Source organism: Anolis carolinensis, chromosome 4 (assembly GCF_035594765.1).
Source record: "Anolis carolinensis isolate JA03-04 chromosome 4, rAnoCar3.1.pri, whole genome shotgun sequence".
Taxonomy (NCBI): Eukaryota; Metazoa; Chordata; class Lepidosauria; order Squamata; family Dactyloidae; genus Anolis; species Anolis carolinensis.
Genome location: NC_085844.1, coordinates 204,773,816 through 204,794,471, shown reverse-complemented (window position 1 = coordinate 204,794,471; position 20,656 = coordinate 204,773,816). Strand labels below are relative to the sequence as shown.

The 20,656-nt window shown below is 38.3% G+C and overlaps 1 protein-coding gene across 6 annotated transcripts in view; it reads left to right on the top strand.

Moving 5' to 3' along the window:
* The first annotated feature begins 224 nt into the window (after positions 1 to 224).
* lamb3 (laminin subunit beta 3) overlaps positions 225 to 20,656 on the top strand; it is a 90,876-nt gene continuing 70,444 nt past the window's right edge. The window contains exons 1-4 of one of the 6 annotated variants that reach the window (XM_062978638.1): positions 225 to 540; positions 7,390 to 7,464; positions 10,017 to 10,073; positions 11,191 to 11,345. In XM_062978638.1, coding sequence (XP_062834708.1) covers positions 10,046 to 10,073; positions 11,191 to 11,345 — 183 coding nt within the window. In that variant the 5' untranslated portion in view covers positions 225 to 540; positions 7,390 to 7,464; positions 10,017 to 10,045. Of the gene's footprint in view, positions 541 to 7,389; positions 7,465 to 7,957; positions 8,622 to 10,013; positions 10,074 to 11,190; positions 11,346 to 20,656 lie in introns of those variants that run through there. The other 5 variants (XM_016993335.2, XM_008109815.3, XM_008109816.3 and 2 more) reach the window with 5 other exon arrangements.

Below are 20,656 nucleotides of genomic sequence, written 5' to 3'. Positions count from 1 at the left end.
TTAAGGAGATGTGACACAACCTTTACAACAGGAATAATTAGGATGGCTCAAGATGTTGTACAGAAATAATAAGGGAAAAAACACAAGGGGCCACTATTATCCATGAATGCTCAAGTCCCATCACATATAATGGTGTAGTGAAATGGAATCCTTCATATAACATGATCAATCAAGGCTTACTTTTTGGAACTTTTTTGGATAATATTTTCAAGCCATGAATGTATAGCTGAGGTAGACAAAATGTAGCACTCCAGATGTTGGACTGCAACTCCTATGTACCCTAGCTATTATAGTTAATTCTGAACAATGTTGGGAGGTACAGTTCAACAACATCTGGAAATCTGAACATTGCCCAGTCCTGATTTTGTGAATTCATTTCTTTGAATGTCTGTAAGACACTTTGCAAGATACTAACTAAATAATAACAAACAATAATCCCACAGGAACATCTGGTGGAATATGGGAGAAGATGATCTCATTGTTGCTCTAAGGTTCTGGACCTCCTTTCCCAGAACCTTCTGATTATCTTTCTTCAAGCAGGTAAAACCCTTTTTATTCCAACAAGCCTTTTTTTTAGGGGAGACCAATCTTGCATAATTAAGAAAACCACAACAAAAGAAATAAAAGTCCAGCACAATCTTGCATAATGTGCTGGACTTTTATTTCTTTTGTTGTGGTTTTCTTAATTTGTTTGAACTGGTAAAGGTAAAGGCAAACCCTCTCTGAACAAATATTGCCAAAAAACCCCATGATAGGTTGGCCTTAGGTTTGCCATAGGTCAGAAATGACTTGAAGTCACAAAAACAGAATTGAATTTTAACTTTTATATTCCAGTAATTTTAATTATGTTTGTTTTAACTGTTTTAAGCCATCCCAAATTGGAAATATAACAGAAACAAGAACATGAGCAACACTAACATATCCAACACCACCAACACCGTTTTTCTCTTGAAAAAAGAGCAGTCAACGCAAAAGATACTTGTATTCAGCAAAATTAGCCTAAGCTGTCCACCTGTCTGCAATGTTGGTCAATAAATCCAAACAGGAAACATTCCAGTCCTGTTTGCTTAGGGGATTTTTCCTTTAAAAAAGATTCACATAGGTTAGTTGCAACAGGCCGCCCCTCCAGTCTGAAATGGAACAAGCTAAGCAAGTACATTTCCATGCAGACAGCCATACTCATGGGTAGAGTGTGGTCAGCTGACCTCCAAAGGGCAAGACGGAGGTCAGCTGTCTGGTGCAGAGGATTACATTTGCAACATAGATAAGATATAATAGCAAGAAATATATTAATGTATCAATGCTGTGTATCATATATGCCTACAAAGCACTTGTGTAATATGCCATCCCAGCAATGGAGGAAGTACTTACCAGATTCCAATAATTTGGAGACAATGGGCTTGAAACTGATATATACAACTTATATAGAATTATACTTCATATGCAGCATAGAACAGGTTTTTGTGGGGTAGAGGCTTCCATTCCATTCACTGCAAAGTTTAGAAAAATTCAACTGAAGACTGAAGTCTTGCTTTCTGAGACCACAGCAAATACAAGTTAACATAGAAATGTGTATTTCTATTTTAACTTTTATATCAAGTTACATTGTTTTAAAGTTTATTTATTTTTAACATTAAATAAAACAAGCTCAACCCACAACAAGGAAATGTAAGAGGGGCAAATACCCAACAAGAGAGTTGTGATCCTGAGTAGGAAACACAACTAGGCAGTCTCCAGTTCATGTCAAAGACTGGTTCATAAATGTATGCATCATTTGCATTTCTTGCCACTTCTTTACTTAAATCTCACCATAGAATTTTGAATGTCTGTAGTAGGCTGGTTTATACACACAACTTGTGAAGTGTTGCTATGATTATCAAGTGCTCAATGTCCACATGTCTTTAATATAAAGGTGGCATTGAAGAGGCATCAGAAGCCTACACCTGTACACCAGTGCCATCCACCCCAGAACCATAAAATAGTTAATCTTTATTGAATGCTTTTGGTATCTGCTGGTGTTTGATCAGGACTCCAGTGGTACCAAAATCAATGGATAATTAAGTCCCATTGTATACGATGGTGCGGCAAAATGGCAACCTTTATCAAAGTTTGCTTTTTTGTAATTAAGTTTTTTTTTCTTCATGGTGTGGATAGTTGAATCCATGGATACAGAATTCATGCATATGGTGGACCGAATGTAAATATATTGACTTAATATTATTTGTTAAAATAATGATGAGCGGCCATTAAAGGGAAAAAAACCCACATATCTTTAACTGTCCTGATTTGGCAGAGACAATCTTGGGGCCCATCCAGACATGACCCAAAACGGAAGAGCTCTCATGCTTTTACCAAAGGCATCCAAACGACACCTCTGGTAAAAGTGAATTAATTTGAGACAAAGCAGGAAAACACAAATTGAAATGTTTTTTGAAGCAATGCTTAAGAGAAGATATATTCCACATACATTCTTTATATCCTAAACTCAGAAATTCCTTATATATCTAGCCAAATGAAATACTTACCACTTCATCACTTGGGGCCTTTTTAGCATCCCTGCCAGTCTAGCAATGGATGGGCACATTACTCATCACACAACATTGCTGGACTTCCAGTGGAATGGAAGTGTTGTATAATTCTTCCCTTGTAACATGGAAGGCTCCAATGGAGACAGCACAGAACCAGAACAAATCTGTACGGCTTTGGCAATGCTTCCCCGTGTGAAGGGGAAAGCAGCACCCAAGGAGGCAGCGCACATAGTGATAGTGTCAACCCTCATCCCAGGGTTAGCGAAATGGTACCAGGGATGCGGGGTTCTCCTATGTGAGGAAGTCTGCCTCATCTATGTATAGGCACATGTGTTCGGTTTCCTTCAAACTCTTACTTTCTTTCCAGCAGCTATTTGCTTGGGCAGTCTATAGTATTTTAGCTTACATTAAGTATTTCACAGTGAAATACTTAATACTCATTCTGTATATGAATGAGTTAGTTGAATAGGGACCCATTCACACTACAAAACTATAACATATTTATGCTGTGTTTACTGCCATGGTGTCATTTTATGAAATCTTGGGATTTATAGTTAAGGGAGGGCATTTATCCTTTTCAATCAGAAAACTTTACTGCCTCCACAGACTACTAGCCTCAGGATTTTTGGGATGGCAGTTAAAGTGGAATAAAAGTGCAATGGCATCAATAGGGAATAGGGTAAAGGTAAAGGTTTCCCCTGACGTTAAGTCCAGTCATGTCTGACTCTGGGGGTTGGTGCTCATCTCAATTTCTAAGCCAAAGAGGCGCCGTTGTCCGTAGACACCTCCAAGGTCACGTGGCCGGTATGACTGCATGGAGCGTTGTTACCTTCCCGCCAGAGCGGTACCTATTGATCTACTCACATTGGCATGTTTTCGAACTGCTAGGTTGGCAGGAGCTGGGGCTAACAGCAGGCGGTCATTCTGCTCCTGGGATTTGAACCTGGGACCTTTCGGTCTGCAAGTTCAGCAGCTCAGTGCTTTAACGCACTTCACCACATTGGGTGATACCACATTAGGTGATACTATCAGAAGGGTGACACCAAATAGACAATAGACTATATTTTTGTAACATTTTAACAGAAAAAAACTATTATTTTTTTATAAGAAGGGTATGTAATTAGTCATAACCACAAGAACAATTTTTGCATAAGCACATCTTATGTGTTTTGCATAAGCCCATCTTACCTCCAGGGTTAAAACTCTATGCTAATTTTCTTGTTGAACCTTCTAATGTACATGTGCTCCATCAGAGCTGTCATTGTAACCCAATTACTATAATGCCTTGAATTGTGTGTTTTCTTCTGAAGGCACTACACACTTTGTTGTTGTCATTGACTATTTATAAATGCACAATAGCTGCTGTTTGTTTTAATAGTTGATGATTTTGTTATAACAATAATAATAATAATAATAAAAAATAAAAAATCTACGATCAAATGCAAGTAATCTGAAAAATATGAAAGAGAAGAAACTTAAGAATGTCAAAATCAAGCTATACCTGATCAGAAAGTACTGGCTGAACACCAGAAAAATTGAAGAAGCTTTGGAAATAGTGAAAGAACAAATTACAGCAACAGCCAAAAATTTTGAAAGATATGAAGCCAGAATTGTCCAGTACAGACAAAATCAGCTGTTTCAATCAGACCAAAGACAGTTCTACCAGAGACTGAACCAAACAACAGACACAGTAACCACAAAGCCTGAGAAAACTGCAACAACGAAGTTCTGGAAAGAACTTTGGGAAAATAATAAGAACTACAACAAAAATGCTGTGTGGATAAAGGAGTTTGAAGGAAAATTCTCACAGAACAAAATGGAACAGATGGAAATAACAACTGAAATGATCAGCAAATGAGTGCAAAAAGTCAAGAACTGGACATCGCCTGGTAGTGATCAACTGCATGGATTTTGGCTCAAATATCTGATTAGCTTACATGGAAAAATGGCCCAACAATTCAATGAGATGCTGCAAAAAGGAAGTATCAGTGAATGGCAAACAACTAGGAGAGCATATCTGATACAAAAGGATCCAGCAAAAGGAGCAGCACCAGGAAACTACAGGCCAATAACATGTCTGCCCACTATGTTTAAACTACTGACTGGCATCATAGCTGACAGAATTCAAGACTATCTTGAAGAAAAAAAACCCCATCTTGCCATATGAATAGAAAGGCAACAAACGGAAAAGCAGGGCCACAAAAGACCAGTTATTAATTGACAAAATGATTCTGGTGAACAGTAAAAGCCGAAAAGCTAATCTTCACATGACATGGATTGACTACAAAAAGGCTGTTGACTCACTCCCACACAGCTGGATCATCAAGTGCCTGGATGCCATCGGGATTTGTAAAAACGTTGGCGTTTTTATTGAAAACATGATGGAGCACTGGAAAACTGAACTGTTTGTTGGAAATGAAAGCTATGAACTTGTCAACATCAGAAGAGGAATTTTCCAGGGAGACTAATTGTCCCCTCTGCTTTTCATTATTGCCATGATCCCTCTGTCAACAATCTTACAAAAAACAAACCTCAACTATCAAACCTCTGATGTACATGGATGACCTGAAGCTGTATGGGAAAACTGAAACTGAAATCCAGTCTCTAACTTACACTGTCCGAATTTTTAGCACTGATAGCAGCATGGAGTTTGGTTTGGACAAATGTTTGACAGTGGCACTGAAGAAGGGAAAAATAATTGAAAGTGAGGGCATAAATATGCCTAATGACCAAATGATAAAGTGTCACCAGCCAGAGGTGACCATTCATCATTCACTACACCCCCACAGTGAAGTTGATCGGCTATATCTGCCTAGAAGATCTGGTGGCAGAGGACCCATGTAAGCCGTCCCGAGTCCCCGCGGGGAGATGGTGGCGGGGTATAAATAAAGTTTTATTATTATTATTATTATTATTAGCCAAATTGCAGAAGTCCAACCTTGAGGTTACCAGCACATGCACTACCATCTTAAGTTCCTCTAGAACTTACTGATGTATAGGAATTATGATTAATGGGTAACATTAGTACAAAATATTACTAAAGATTTTGAATGGTCTGGAATGAGAATAGGTTCATGGGGATAACATTATGAGTTATGAGTTCCCAATCTGGGTGACACCATCTCTAGTGACACCACTATTACACTATTACAGTGCTATAGTTCTGTTGTGTGAATGGTTCTCAGGTTATAATAAGACAGTTGTCACAGATACAGTAATATGCTATGTAGTTGTTCCTTCTTTCTTTGACTTAGTTTCCTCTGTGGTGAAAGGTATTATGGGAATAGAAAAAGTACTGTTTTCTTTTACACGGAATTTTTGCAACTGATATTTGGATTTAGTGCCTATCTGAAGTCCTTTCTAGCATGTGTAGGTGGTATTTCTACAGAAACTTGAAAAACACACATTTCTCTTTCTTTCTGCAAGCCTACTAATCTTCCCTGACATGTTGAGAACTGTTAACTACATGGTGGTTTGTTGAATCAAGATTCCATGATGAAAAAGTTGGCATCACAGCATTAGTAATTGGAGTCTGGGCAAGCAACACAAAAGCAGGCACACCCAGTGTCTCAATCCAGTTACCAAGCATTCTTGACACACCCAAGAACGGAAGAAAACTCCCAATCAGGCCTTCAAATCTTATAGCCTAAGGAGACAGATTGTGATTTGCCATCCACACTTGCGTTTTTAAACCAGTCAGATAGAAATGTGGCTTTTCATTTTCAGAACTAAAATAGAAAATGGAAATATGCCAAGGTAACATAGCCCTAAGCCACTGACAATACACTTCAGACAACATTGTGGCACTGCAGTTTTAAAAAAGTTTGGAAAGGAACAGAAACTGAGATTAGCCTACATCTTGAGAAGTAAAAATACGGTTTAGTTAAATCCACAGTGCCAGACTTAAGACACAATGAGAGTTGACAGTGTTGTATCTTTGATTTTTTAGTGTACTACCGTGCTTAGGAAGTTGCCTTAGGGTGCATCTGCACTGTAGAAGTAATGTATGGTTCAATGCTATGGGATTATGGGAGTTATAGTTTTCAACCTTTTCTGCCAAGGAGTGCTGGTACTTCTTAAACCTACAACTTTTATGATTTGATAGTATTGGACCATGGCCATTAAGGTGGCACCAAACTGCATTAATTCTACAGTGTAGATGCATCCTGAGACATTATCAGTCTACATACCCATCTAGCCCAGTGTTTTTCATCATCCAGGTCCTCAAAAAGAGATTTTTCCTGCCATCAGCTGCTGATTCTTTTTACCAGAAAATGTGAGAGGTTGAAAATGGGATTTTTCTGTACATGAAGCATAATTTTACTTATGTTGCATGTACAAATCTAGACATGCAAATGTATGGGTCACAACAAGTATGTCTATCCCATAGGGGAAAAAACACACTCCAGATATATAGCATCATTTGACTTCTTGAATGGCAATCTCAAAGTGCATTTCAGTTGAAAGATTTATGCATCATTGCTTTGTGTAATGTGAATAAATTAGAAACGGAATGCAGAATAATGTATAATGAGTGAGTCATCTAAGAAAATAAAACTTAGATTTTATTATCACTTTTGTTCTATTCCTTGAATAAATTCTGTATATGAGTGAATTGAATATATTAATTAGTTTTTAAGCAAGAGATATTTTTGACATCTGTTTACAAGAAATATTTCTTCTGAATGCACGAAATTTGAAAACGTCTCTTATTGCAGGCTTTGAGTTGCTTTGCCTGACTACAACTTTGTTTGAAAGATCCACACTGGGATCCCCCCCCCCCATGCTTGCCCGAGGAAAGAAGCTTGAAGAGCTTTAAAATACCAATATTAATATGAAAACATTTTCTTACGGTTTATAGATAGCTGTATTGTGGTTGCAATGAAGCAAAACCAAACTGCACTCCCTCAGATATTTCAAGAAGAAAACTTCAATTGTAAGTTGGTACAAACTTCTTGGGGAAAAGTGATTAAAGAAACAAATAATATGATCACGAAAAAGGTTAGGAAAAATCTAGAGATGTTCCTCTTAGGGCTATTTGGTGAAAAAAACAAGATGTAGAAATCTGTCAAAGTTTCATTTCTGTGAGAATAATAATAGCAAAATCTGGGAAAGGAGAAAAAGAGTTAACTCTAAAGGACTGAAGAGAAAAATTATTAGCGTATATCCAAATGGCCAAGCTATCCAATGGCATCCAGGGAGGAAGCAATGAAGACTTTGTTAAGAATTGGAGACTAGCTTTTGAATATCTAGAAAGGAAGATGAAATTGATTTTAAAGTAGTTGCAAAGGGAATTTATTAATGTAGGGTTTATTAATTTATTAATTAGGGTTTTTTTTTGTTGGAGATACTAGTTTCACACTGGATGGTGATGGCAGTCATGGGTGCCGGTTCATGGGTGGGGGGGGGGGGGGGGGTTGGGGGAATGACATACCTGGATTCTTTGTATTTGATTATCTCCAGATGTTTTCTTTTCTATATCTGTATGCCATTAATACACTCAATTAAAACTTTTTGAAAAAGAAGAAAACTTCAGAGAAGTGAGAGAGTTTGAAAAAACTTTTCAGCTTTGCATCACTGAAGCCACAGAAGGGAAATTCATAAGTCAGAATAACTGTGTCCATTCCATACATTGTTGAAAAGATTGCTAATTCACTTCTGAGTAAACCAACATGCGCTCACTGTCTATGAAGTATAATGAGTTATACTGTAAATAGGTGTGTCTGTCTGAAGAGATCCTTGAATCACTGCTTTTATCATTACTGCAACACCCACAGGAACTTACTTGCCCAGGTGAGGCAGATTTAAAAACGAAAGACAACAGTTCCAGAGACTAAGAGCAGGATTTAGGTAGACTTCTGTCAGTGAGAGGAGAAAAGATCTGGCTCAGAGCAGGTAGGATGTGGAGAGCTGAAAACTACCCCCTTGGCATTGCATCTGCGACAAAGTGTTTCTGAATTATAGGTGAGAAATTACTGGTGTGCTTTCAATAGATTATCAACTCATAGTGATTTGGTAGCAGCAGCAACTGAAAGAATTACTCTGTCAATTTAGATTCTCTTACCCAGAAAAGGCTCCCTGCTTTGCTGAAAGGTAAGAAGAATGAATTTTGGTATCTAGAGTGAAGGTTTGAACTTCACAAAGCAATAGAACTAAAGTGAAGGGAAATGGTGCATGCTATAGCTGATGTTTCAGAAAATGATGAGTTTACTTGCTTTCTTGATCTACACAAGTGTATTCTGTGTATTTGCCTGAATTTGTAGCTCCACAGGTAGCAGGGTTGTCACAGGAGAACCAGGTTCTCCAAAGTCTGTATAGAAATTGAGCACTTATTTGTTCTCTGTAAGGAACAGAACCAAGAAAAGAGCTAAATTATGAATATTAGTGCTTTGGTGAAAGTCTTATCTTTGTTAAGGCTGTAGTTATACAAAGATGTTGAGCAAAAGAAATGAGTAAATGGTGAATTGAGAAGAATCAACTTTGGCCTGTTGCTGAGGAGTGCATTTGTGCATGCTCAAGTCCCATCCCATTATATGTAATTGTAGAGTAAAATGGTGTCCCTTATGTAAAATGACACAAAGTTAGCTTTTTGAATTTTCAAGCTATGGATGGGCAAATTTCTTGACGTGGAATCTGTGTGTACAGAGGGTCAACTATAACAGTGAGCCATGTGAATTATATTATTATTAACTTTATTTATACTCCACTTTCTTCCCTGAGGGGACTCCTGGCAGCTAACAGTCATAAACATTGATAAATACAAAGTAAATTAAAAAACAACTAAACAGTATTGTGTCTGTTAGGTCAAAAATACAATACATACAATTAAAATACATTTTAAAACACCCAATCCCCCCCCCCCCCCAAATCAGACCCACAGCCTCCTCAGCAACGTGCCTGCTATCCTTCTGTGCATTAAATAACACTGTGCATTAAACAGAATTTGTGTTGGAATGCAACACTGTGCAGTCTTGGCACGCAAACCCCTCACTACTAGTCTTGTTACAGTGTTTGCATCTGCATAGTCAGTAATGGCGTTTGCCAAAGTATTTAGTTTCTGATGTTGAAAAGGGGAGAACATCTTAAAGAACATCACTATATTCTAATATAGCAGAAACCGATTCGCTTCAGTAATAAATGTCCCTATTTAATTAATTGAAGGGGACATTTCTGCCCATAGCACATCCCTTGTTGCTCACACAATTGGGCTTTTTTTCTAAAGCAATGCTCACAATGGAAAGCCATAAGGTCAAGGGGACATCAATGAGACATGCTTTGATTTCCAGCTGTTTACTGTCACCTGGAACCTTCAGTTCAGTATAGCGCAGAACTCAATTACTGTATATACTTATTTATGGCACTTTTAGGTTACTCAAAAAATAGTGAAATGGTATGAGATTACAGGAATTACAAGACTGATGCGTCATTTTTTTTGTCATGCCATAATCCAAGTGATATTAAATTTATGTTTTGTTTTCATCTCAGCAGAATTTTGAGTTTTGTGGAATCTCATCATCATGTGGAAGATATTGCTTTTTGTCCTAGGTAAGTGTTCCATAAGCAGGTATCTTTAAAAAAAAATCAAGTAATTTTGTATTGATTTTGTTCCAATTATTTATTGTGAGTGGGAAAGTTCAAGCTAAATTGTATTTTCCAAATCAGCTTGCATATAATCTTTTTTAAAAACTGACTTAAAATGACAGACAGTTAATTTCAGTAATGGATAACAATATGAAAAACTTGCAGAACCTACTTAAAATGCAACCTGGTGATGGTCATGGTAGGTGTCAGAAATAGGCTAATGCTTAGCATTTTTCCAGTACTATGCTGTGTATGTGCCTTTAAGCTGACTTCCAATTTCTGATGACCCTCTGAATTTCATAGGGTTTTCTTAGGCAAAGAATACTCACAGGTGGGTTTTTCAGTTTCATCTTCTTTAATATAACCTACAACACCAAGTATTTATTGGCTCTACCCAGGGGTGGACCTACATAGCTTACATGTTCAAAGGGATTATCCAAGGTGTTCCTTTTGGAGATGGGATTCAACTTTGTGGATAATGCCTTTAAAGTTTAGACTAAAATTGGTAATTTCTTAGAGGGGCTGTCAGATCATTAATTTGTCAAACATACAATCTAAATTCACCACCCAGTGGCATAAAGAGCCACCAGCTGCTAGAGACCAAGAGGGAATGCAGTGATCCTGGCCATGAAAGCTTTCGACTACACAGGAAATGCAGTTTTTCAGAACAGAAAAAGAGTGCCTACTTCATTGTGTAGGACCGCATCCTAAATAGCAAGGTAGTCCTAAATCTACCTTGAACATAAAACTTCCTAATTTTTAGATCAACTGAACTACACTACCTCCCACATTGTATCTAATCATTTCTATGAGGCTACTGGGATTTTGTTGTTGTGTGCCTTAAGTTGTTTCTGTTTCAAGGAAACACTAGGACAAACCTATCATGACATTTTTTGGGATTGAGATTGTGTGATTTGCCCAACATCATCCCATGGGTTTCATTAGCTGAGCAGGGAGTTGAACCCAAGTCTCTGGACTCATAGTCAAGTGCTTAAACACCATGCTAGTGGTGGCTTTTGTGATTATCTTTTGACTTATTTAATGACACAATTAAAGTTCACTTCTTGTTCCCATCTCCCAGTCTCCCCACAGCTATTGCTTGCACAGAATGCCTGCTTACATGGGGCATGTTATCCACCTGTCCGAGATCTCCTTATTGGAAGAATCCATCACTTGAAAGCCTCCTCTACCTGTGGACTTGTCCAGCCTGAAACCTACTGCACTCCATATGGGGAAGTAAGACAAACATGTTTTTATCCATAGTAGAAACAAACATGTTCAGTAGCACTGGCAGCAGTTCTGTGTTTGCTATTGAGCAGATAGGATGATGTCTCTTAACTGAAATTGCCATATTTTCACACAGTATAGTATGGTGAATGATTCTACTTGTCAATAGGGTGTAGTAAAAGAGACTTGGTGCATATGTAGCTTTCTTTTTAACATAACAAACAAGAGACTCACCAGGCAATGTATATTAGTCCCCCATTTGTTGAGTAAGGTTTTCCATGTTTTTCTGAAGTTTTAGGTTTATAGGTTCGCAGCATGAGAAAATAACAATAAATTTACTATACGTCTAAAGCATCTTTCCATTGATCCAAATATGACTGCAGAGAAAAATCGAAAATCCTTGACATCATTGATAAAATTAATAAAAGGAAACAATGTTGAAAAGAAGCTTATATATAAGGCTTCACTTAAGAGGAGGTTCAGCCATTTCCGTTGGACTATTATTAATCATGTAACAAAACAAAAAAGTGTAGTGAGATCTTTATGATTTGTTGCATCACAGTTGTCACAAAATATGGATGAGAAGGTCTATTTTTGGGTTGACAGTAATTGCTTAGTTTGTAATTTGACCATTTGGACTACAAAGAGATCAAAATCTTCAACCCAGTGAATTGATTTGGACTACTGGGAATGGCAGAATTTGGAAATGTGACTATTTTATACAACAGCTCCCCAAATCTCCAGCCAATATTGATAGTAACTGGAAGTTTTTGGAGTTGTAGACTGAAAGGTGACATTTTCAGGATCTGAGGAATGGGCATTCTGTGAGTTTCAGTTAAAAAGTGACTTTCTTAAGCTCTGACGTGTGGTAGTTAAAGGGTTTTCTTTTTTAAAAGCAAAGCAGACATTGTTTTATTCTGTTCAGTATAGGGATTTATTTAGGAATGCTTCATACCATGGTTTTTTTTCTATGAGTAATTTATGTGTAAGAACATACAGATTCCCTATAATATTTGAAGCCTGTCTGATTGGTTCAAAGCAATTAATAAAACACACAATTTTCCTACCACTTTCAGTAGAATTTATAATATCTTTGTAACTAGCCTCCAGTCAAGTTGTATTTCAAATAGTACTCAGACTTCTTTCTGCCCATTGCTGGGGGAACTCACACTAGTGGGCACTTTTGTGTTTGCATTGTTAGATATTATGAAACAGGATGCTGGCCTAGATAAACTTTTTGCCTAATCCAGCATAGCTCTTCTTATGTTCTTAAAGTGTATATACTCAAGGACAGTTAAAATACTTTGGTGCTTAAAACAGTGGATCTCACAAACAAGGTGACTACATGAACAAGTGGACAGTACTCTGTACTTTAATTGCAGAGGGAATTTTAGTAGTTCAAGCTTTAGTAGTCGACTTTTTTTCAGTCTCACCACTCTATTTCTGACACTCTCTCACTCTCTTTCTGCAACAGTAGAAATACAATAATTACAACTTAAATAACCATCAATTAGCTGTTCTTTTATGACAGTATCCACACAGCATTTTTGTTAAAAGCTTGCTTAAATAAAACAGTGATTTTTTAAAAAGACCATTTTCTATTATGGAATTGTTTTGCTGAAAATGGCAAAAAAGGTGCTGTTTTCTGTGCAAATGAGAATTTTGTGTACAATGTGTCCCGAACTGTGAAGATTCAGTTCAGGCCATGGTTCTTTTCATCAAATATTCTTGATATTTGAGAAACATGTTTTTTCCAATTATCTTAATTTTTTAAAATGTTCTTTCCAAGCCTAGCCAGGGGCCAAAACAAAGAGACAGACAGACAATTCCTAAATTAGCAAGTATTTTGCACAATATGCAAAGAATTCTGGTTAGATTTGGGAACAAAGATCATGTCAACCTAATATCTATTTAGCATGAATTAGCCTCCTCTTTCGTATATTAGATAAGTATTTTAATGTCTCAATTATCTCAAATGAAAGGGGAATCTTTTTGGCGATTTCCCTCCCCTCCCTGACAGTTTTAAGTAACTGCTTTCCTGGCATCATTATAATGTTATGTATCACGTACTTCATTTTTGTGCCAAAGAGTGGAAAGTTTTAAAGTTCTTTCTCGTTTTGTTTTTTGCAACCTCTGCACAAGATATGGAAAGTGGGGTTATGCTTCCTTGCTTGCCTCACCCTCTGCCCTGCTGGCCCATGTGTACTGTCTGAGTTTAGTGCCAATCAGAAAAGTTTCCCAAGTGTGTGTTTGGTGTCCCAAAGTATTTTGCAATTCTGGCAAGTTCTCTGTTGATGGAAGTGCTTCAGCCCTGGGCCTCTGCTTTGATAGCCTCTAACTTTGGCGGCAATTCCTTCTAACCTTTATACTTTGTACCCCCACAGTGGCAGCCTTCAGGCCAGTACTAGGCAAAGTGCAATATGTATGTTCACTATAGGAACTTCTATCCACGTGTCCATTAATCCTAATCAGTGATTTGGAAGCAATAGATTAAAAAATGCAGAAATAATACAGTTTGACACCACTTTAACTGCTATGACAATGCTTTGGAATCATGGGGTTCTAGTTTTACAAGGTGTTAAGCTCTGTGCCCAATAGTGCTGGGGCCTATTCCCATTGAACTACAACAGGTGCAATGGTTGCAAACTGCATTCATTCTACACTGTAGGTTTAGGGAAAGGCAATGACAAATGTCCTCTAAACAAATGTTGTCCTGAAAAAAAACAACCATAATTTTACTTTTGGGTTGGTGTAAGCTGGAAATGGTCTGAAGGAACACATCAACAAATGATCAACAACTTATGCAGTGTTTTCAAGTAAGGTGGTACCATACATTTATTTAAAAAGCAGCATAATTTTGAAAGTCTTCATTTCTACATTCACCTGCCTTTTCCACAGTTATTTATTTTCTCTGACTCTTTTTCCATAACACAAAGATCCTTTTCCTGGCTGTCAGAACAAACTACAATTCCATTAATTTAATTTGAATGTATTGGATCTCTCCCTCAAGGAGATGACCTTGAAAATACCCTTTCTTGTGAAATGTGATAAATCTGGAAGCAGACTTTTTATTGAGTTATTCCAGATTCAGAGTTTGGAAATGTAACTTCCTTGGACTTTAATTCTCAGAATCCTCACCAGGCATTAAGCTTTGCCCAAACACTACTAATTTGCTTCTAGTCCTAATGCTGTCTTAACTTACAGGTTTATTGCCTGACAGTTTTTGAAATCATTAAAATATTATCAAATGCTAGCTCTTGGAATCTCATAATGCTTCTTAAAGACCTCCCCTCTCCTATAAAGTTTACAACCTGTGTCACGCTCAAGGCAACGGAGCACTAAGAACCGAACACAGAGGCCAATAACTATCTAATATCTTCATTAAGGAAATATATAAGAATAATAAAAACAAGTAGAAAATATAGTCCAGAAGCAGACCTATCAGATGAGGTCAAATATAGTCCAGAAATGTTTTGTCCAATAAATGATATTAGAGTTCAAAGCAGAATCCAACACACCGAAACACACACTATTGCCAAGCAATAGTGTGGGGAAATGTCTAGAGTCTTTCAAGGTCCAAGGTAATTCCACAACAAGGCTGGAAACAAAACTTGATTCTATGAACAAGGTCTGTGGCTAGGAACAAGGCAAGGCGATTCTTGAATACTTGATTAGGCAAAGCAAGGAGACTGGGTTTGCGGACTTGGCAAGTCCACACTAGGCTGGAAACATGAATTCACTCCTGAAGCTGCTCTGTTGACTCCGCACGGAACCTACCGTGCCAGGCACATTTAACTGGGTCTCGTTTTCCTGCCAAGCAGGTGTCCAGCGTTCTCTTTCCCTAGAGAACAGGAAACGAAACACAACTCTCTCCAGATGTGAGACTCCCTAGATTTTCCCAGGGGAACATGGCTAATCAGTGTCTTGTTTAGCTGCAAGTCTCAAACTCCTCAGAATCTGCTCCTTCTCTCCCCTGCCCGCGGTATAGGATTGTCTCCTAACAAAAGGGGGTGAGAACTGCTCAAGGTCTGTTTTAATGGGTTCTTGGACAAAAACATCAACATCAGGCATCTGGAAAGATTCCGGCTCTTGCTGAGCCGGCAAAAACCCCATGTTTTCATCTTCGTCAGCCACGGTGGCACTGGGAGCAGGACTACAAGGCCCATGAGGCATTGCAACCTGATTGCAATATTCTTTCTTCATTATTGCATGAAGAGCTTCTTTTTATTCTAGTTTTCACAATGGGGCAGGTAATATTTGAAGCTACTGCAAAACCTCAGACTAACTTTTTCAACGTTTATCATATTACAACCCTGGAAATTAGAGAGTTGCTTGTTTTAGGTCAAGGACACCAACTCCCATTCTTATCTTGCCTGGCAGTGAGGGACTATTAACAAATGATAATTGCAAAGAGTGAGAAGATGGTTTTATCTTCTAAGAGATATGGCAGAATAAGAAAACTAAGTCTTCACTGTGGGTGAGACAAGTAACAAACTGTCAGATAGTATCTAGGGGTGCATCTAACACTGTAGAATCAATGCAGTTTGACACCATTTGAATTTCATGATTCAATACTAGGGAATCCTGGGAGCTGTACTTTATAGGTGACAGTCAGTGAAAAATACAATCTGTCTCCAGAGGACTAAAGCAAGATAAAGCTCATAATTTCTTATCACACAACATGTGTTAATAGATTTATCTACAGCTCAGGAGAGAACAAGTGTAGAGCAATGGAAAAGAAATTGTTCAGATCCCTGCTCAGCCATTCATCTGTAGAGGAAGGCAACCACATATCTCCCCTAAATGAATGTTGATGACCCCCATGGTTCTGTTGTTGTAGGTCAGAGTGAACTTAAAAACACATAAAAACAACAAAATGCCAGGATGTCTATGGTATAAATGACAGTTTTGTGAATGGCACCATAGCCCTTGTTATAATTGCCACTAACAGTAACCTTTGCATTTCATTTCCACCAGTCCCCAAAATTATATACCCACAACAACATGTACTGTATGAATACACAAATGTCTGAAATACTACATAACACTTTATCCATCTGATGGAGTGGTCTGGAAGGCTCAGGCTTTTCAATTCCAAGCCAGCTTACCAGCTGTTAGGAATTGTGAGAGCTGACAAAACATCTGGAGGAGCAGTTTGAGAAACTCTGTGTTAGACTGATGAAGCCCCTAGTTTTCTGTTTCAAGCTATAACTGATCTGTTAATTTTTAAGGTGCTACAGGATTATTTTCTATAACTAACATGCAGCATTGTGCAAAATATTATCTCATTCATTCGCAGAATGACATTGTGTGAAGGATTACTAATTAGATTTTTATAATGGGGATTGAGACCCATGCACTTGTTCCATGGCAGAGTACAAATGCTGTGGATGTACTCATGAGCCGAGAGCTTTCAAGAATCAAAGTTTATCCCTCAATGTGACACTCCCATTTGCATCACTCTGGTCAAGGATATGTTCTAACCTGTATGGGTAAAGTATTTACTAGCACTTCCCAACTCTTCCAGATATTTCATTAACATTGTAATCAACTGCAGAAACTCATAATTTTCATATGCATTTCTTTAGAATGGAAACAACACACACTTTCCCCCCACCTCACATTAGCAGAACATTTTCATAAGAAAGGCTGACTTTGGCCTTTCTTAGCTCCATCAGATTTTCTTCTGAAGTTTTTTGGTGTACTCCTTTGTCCAACATATGTTTGCGATATAATGCCTAAATGGGCAGACTCAGGGCCCATCCAGAGAGGCCCAAAAGCGGGATCTGTCTTGGTTTTTACTGGGATATCCAAACGATGCACCCAGTAAAAATGAATTAATTCAGAATAACCTTGGTTATTCCGAATTCATCAAATACTCCATTAGATCTGGGCCTTCCTGAAAGGCCCAGGTCTAATCGGGTATTGGGTCTGTGGGGGCTCACCCCCAGGTAGTTCCAGGACCAATCAGAACTACCTGGGGTGAATCCCCACAGCCATCTCACATCTTTTGGACTCCTGGAGCCCAAAGGTGCAGGATAGCAATCACTCCCCCCAGCCCCCAAAACAAGCCTCAAAACTTAAAAAAAAACTTACCAGACAATCATTAAGGTGGTCCTTGTAACTTCCTGGTGTGTAGAAAAAACTATAGAGGAAGAGAAGAGCAATTTTCTTCTCCCCTCCCCCCCTCCTCCCGGGTCTCCTGGCACGTCATTTCTATGAACCAGAATAGTGCAAGGATCATCTTAATGGCAGCCAGGTAAGTTTTTTTTTAAGTTTTAAGGGTTGTTTTGAAGGGCTTTGGGGTGGCATCTTGGCACCCTTCCGGGAAAGCTTGGGTTTGGGTGGGGTGTGTGGGGACTTAAATGTGCACCAAAGCATGATTTTTAAATGGCCCTGAGTCGCAAGGAATCACGGCCCTAAGTCTCAAGACCTGAGCAGAGTTGCTGATGGTAGGGTAACATGGAAGTCCTGCATTCATAGGGTCATTTTCAGTTAAAACTGATTTGACAGCAGTTAACAACAATTGTGGTATATAAAAAAGTTAATAAGCAGAGAATAAACCTTCAGCTTATAGAAAGAGGGATGAAAACAGGTGGAATTTAATCAGTCTTTATCTGAAGAAAATGAAGAAAAGGCAACAACGTATATACACATTAGTATTATAAGGTCTGAGTTTCAGAGAGCAGTCTTGCTAGCATTTGGAACCTGTTCGTATTTTAAGGTTGCTTCCTTTGCAGGAAGGTAAGGTTACACTATGCTTTTCTTTTAGCAATTGAATATTTTATTTCATGTCATTTTATTTCTTTTTATTTTATACATTTCCTTGAAATCTTTCAAAACAAAGCCTCTTAATGCAGTTCAGTCATAGAATAATAAAACATATAAATACAACCAAAACATGAAGACATTTTATTACTCTTAACTGTCATATATTTCTACTAGGAGGCAGATTATTATATATTATATTATAGAATATTATAGAAATGTGATCTCTCACCTGAAGCCTAAATATAGTTGGAATGCTACCATCAGAGTCCTACATTTGGCTGCTTAATGTGTAGGCCAGGCACATGGAACCGTAGTACTTAGTGAAGCATGGAGCTGATGATTCTGGAAATGTCATAAGCCTATTTGTTGTTGTTATATGCCTTGAATTTGGTTGTATGATGTTTTGGTTGTATCACAGGGTTTTTCTTGGAAAGATTATCATGAGATAATATGCCTTTTCCAAAATCACATACCATGGCTGATTGGAGAATTGAACCCTGGTTTCCCAGAGTCCTAGTATAAGACTTAGACATAGACCACAAATCTTGAAACTATATAGATATTAAAACTGGATCTAGGCTAGCAGGGTTTGACAAAGGCATTCTGCTGTCTGAGGTAAAGGGCAAGATGATGCCCTCCTCCATGTTGTATACGTAGACATTGTCTGGACTGCCAATTGGATCTTCCTTCATTTACTGGCAATGAGATACTATCTGGTGTAGACAACAGTAGCCAATTTAAGGGAGAGCTTTGTTCTCCAAGACATGGAAACACTTGGGAGGTTTGGGAAGAAAGCAAAAGGATTCCTGCAATCCCCCAGCATCTTTGGCCTAAAATTATTGTTCACTGTCTAATAGTAGAGTCAGTCCTGTGAGCTGCAATCTATTTTTCATTCGGGCAAGTAACTGAGTTTTTTGTTTTCTTCATAACACCTGAGATCTAGTTTTCAAAATTCATGTTATGGTAGTGCTTGATATATAAGATTCCTGTATGTGCCCTCTGAATCAAGGTACTCAGCTGTATCACATTGATTAATGGTTTGTGTACAAAATGTATCTGCCATTACTGATATCTTGATGTCCTCAAATGCTCCTTGCACACATACAACTTTTTCTGAGGGTTATTGCAATAAAAACATTTATTATTAGATCATCTCATAAGTCTGTGTTACAGCCAGTTAGGTAAAATGTTATAATACCTATTAAACAGCAAAGTCCACTACTCATAAACCATCTATGCCAGTTTTCTTGCATGACACCTCCTAAAAATATTAGCTTATATATCAGACAGTGAATCTGACCACTCCAGAGGCAGCTGAAATGCTTATGACATTCAGAGCTAAGATCAGTCTTAACATTTCTGAGGCCACTTGAGACAGGTTTGCAGACAATTGTTTCCGCACTGCCTCTGCAAACTGGGAACATGCCAACAACATTCTTTTCATTTAATTGGGCTTGGTCTGACAGCCCTAATAACCTGCATGGGTACTCTGAAATGGCAAAAGAAACTTTACTCACTACTTGTATAGTGTGAATATAATTATGTCTAAGTGCCATGACACTTAGCTGAACAATGCTTATGTGGATATGTATTATGGCACCTAAATTTTAATTGTAGGACAGAGGAGAAAATCACACAGACCTACATACGTTTTTCAACTGCAGCTCCCAGATTTCATGTAGGTGCTACAAATTGCAATCCAACAGCTTCTGGATGAGTGCATGTTTCTCACTACTAGCTTAGAGTGATGGACATGGTCAGGGGAGACTCAGACTCAATTCCTGTTTGGCCATGAAGGCGCTAGCTCCCAGGTGAGTTTATTTTGGAAACTTGTTGTCAAGATAAAAAGGTGTGAGAGAATATGTGTTTTAACCTGAAGTCCTGGGACAAAAAGTGAACTAGGGACCACTTCACATGGCCCCTTTGGGCTGTGCCATTATGCCGACTATTGCCAGCCAAAAGGAAGGCATCCGACATGACTTATAGTGCCCTGTGCACCCTTCCTCTTTCCCCATTATATGGTGGGGATGGGACGAGGTGTTTTGTTACCTTGTCCCCATCAGATGGGGAAATGGGCAGCAACATGTGTTGCCCCACTGCCTTTCCCCCAATCATATGGGGGAAAGGGGAGGAAGGTGTGGGTAGCTGTATTGGAGTACCCAAAACTACACTTTCTTCCCTGTAATGATGGAGAAAGCACCTTTCGGTGCTTGTACCCCACTTTGGGAGGAGTGTGGGTGGGGCCTGACATGTGTCGTGTGATGGCTCCTGCTTCCATGGAAGATATGTTCCAAGATCCCCAACTGGATAATTGAAACTGTAGACAATAGCAAATTCAATATTTTGACTATATTTGAGCCATGGAATTGCACTGGAGGACCTAGAGAAGCCCAGAAATACATCAACAAAAGGCTGGAGAATGTGCTGATTATTGTTGAGATGAAAAATGTGTTGAAAAGGCGAAGACAAAAATGATCAAGAGGGCTGGAGAATCTCTTTTAAAATTAGAATGTCTGGGGCTTTTTAGAACAGGAAAAAAAAAACCAAGC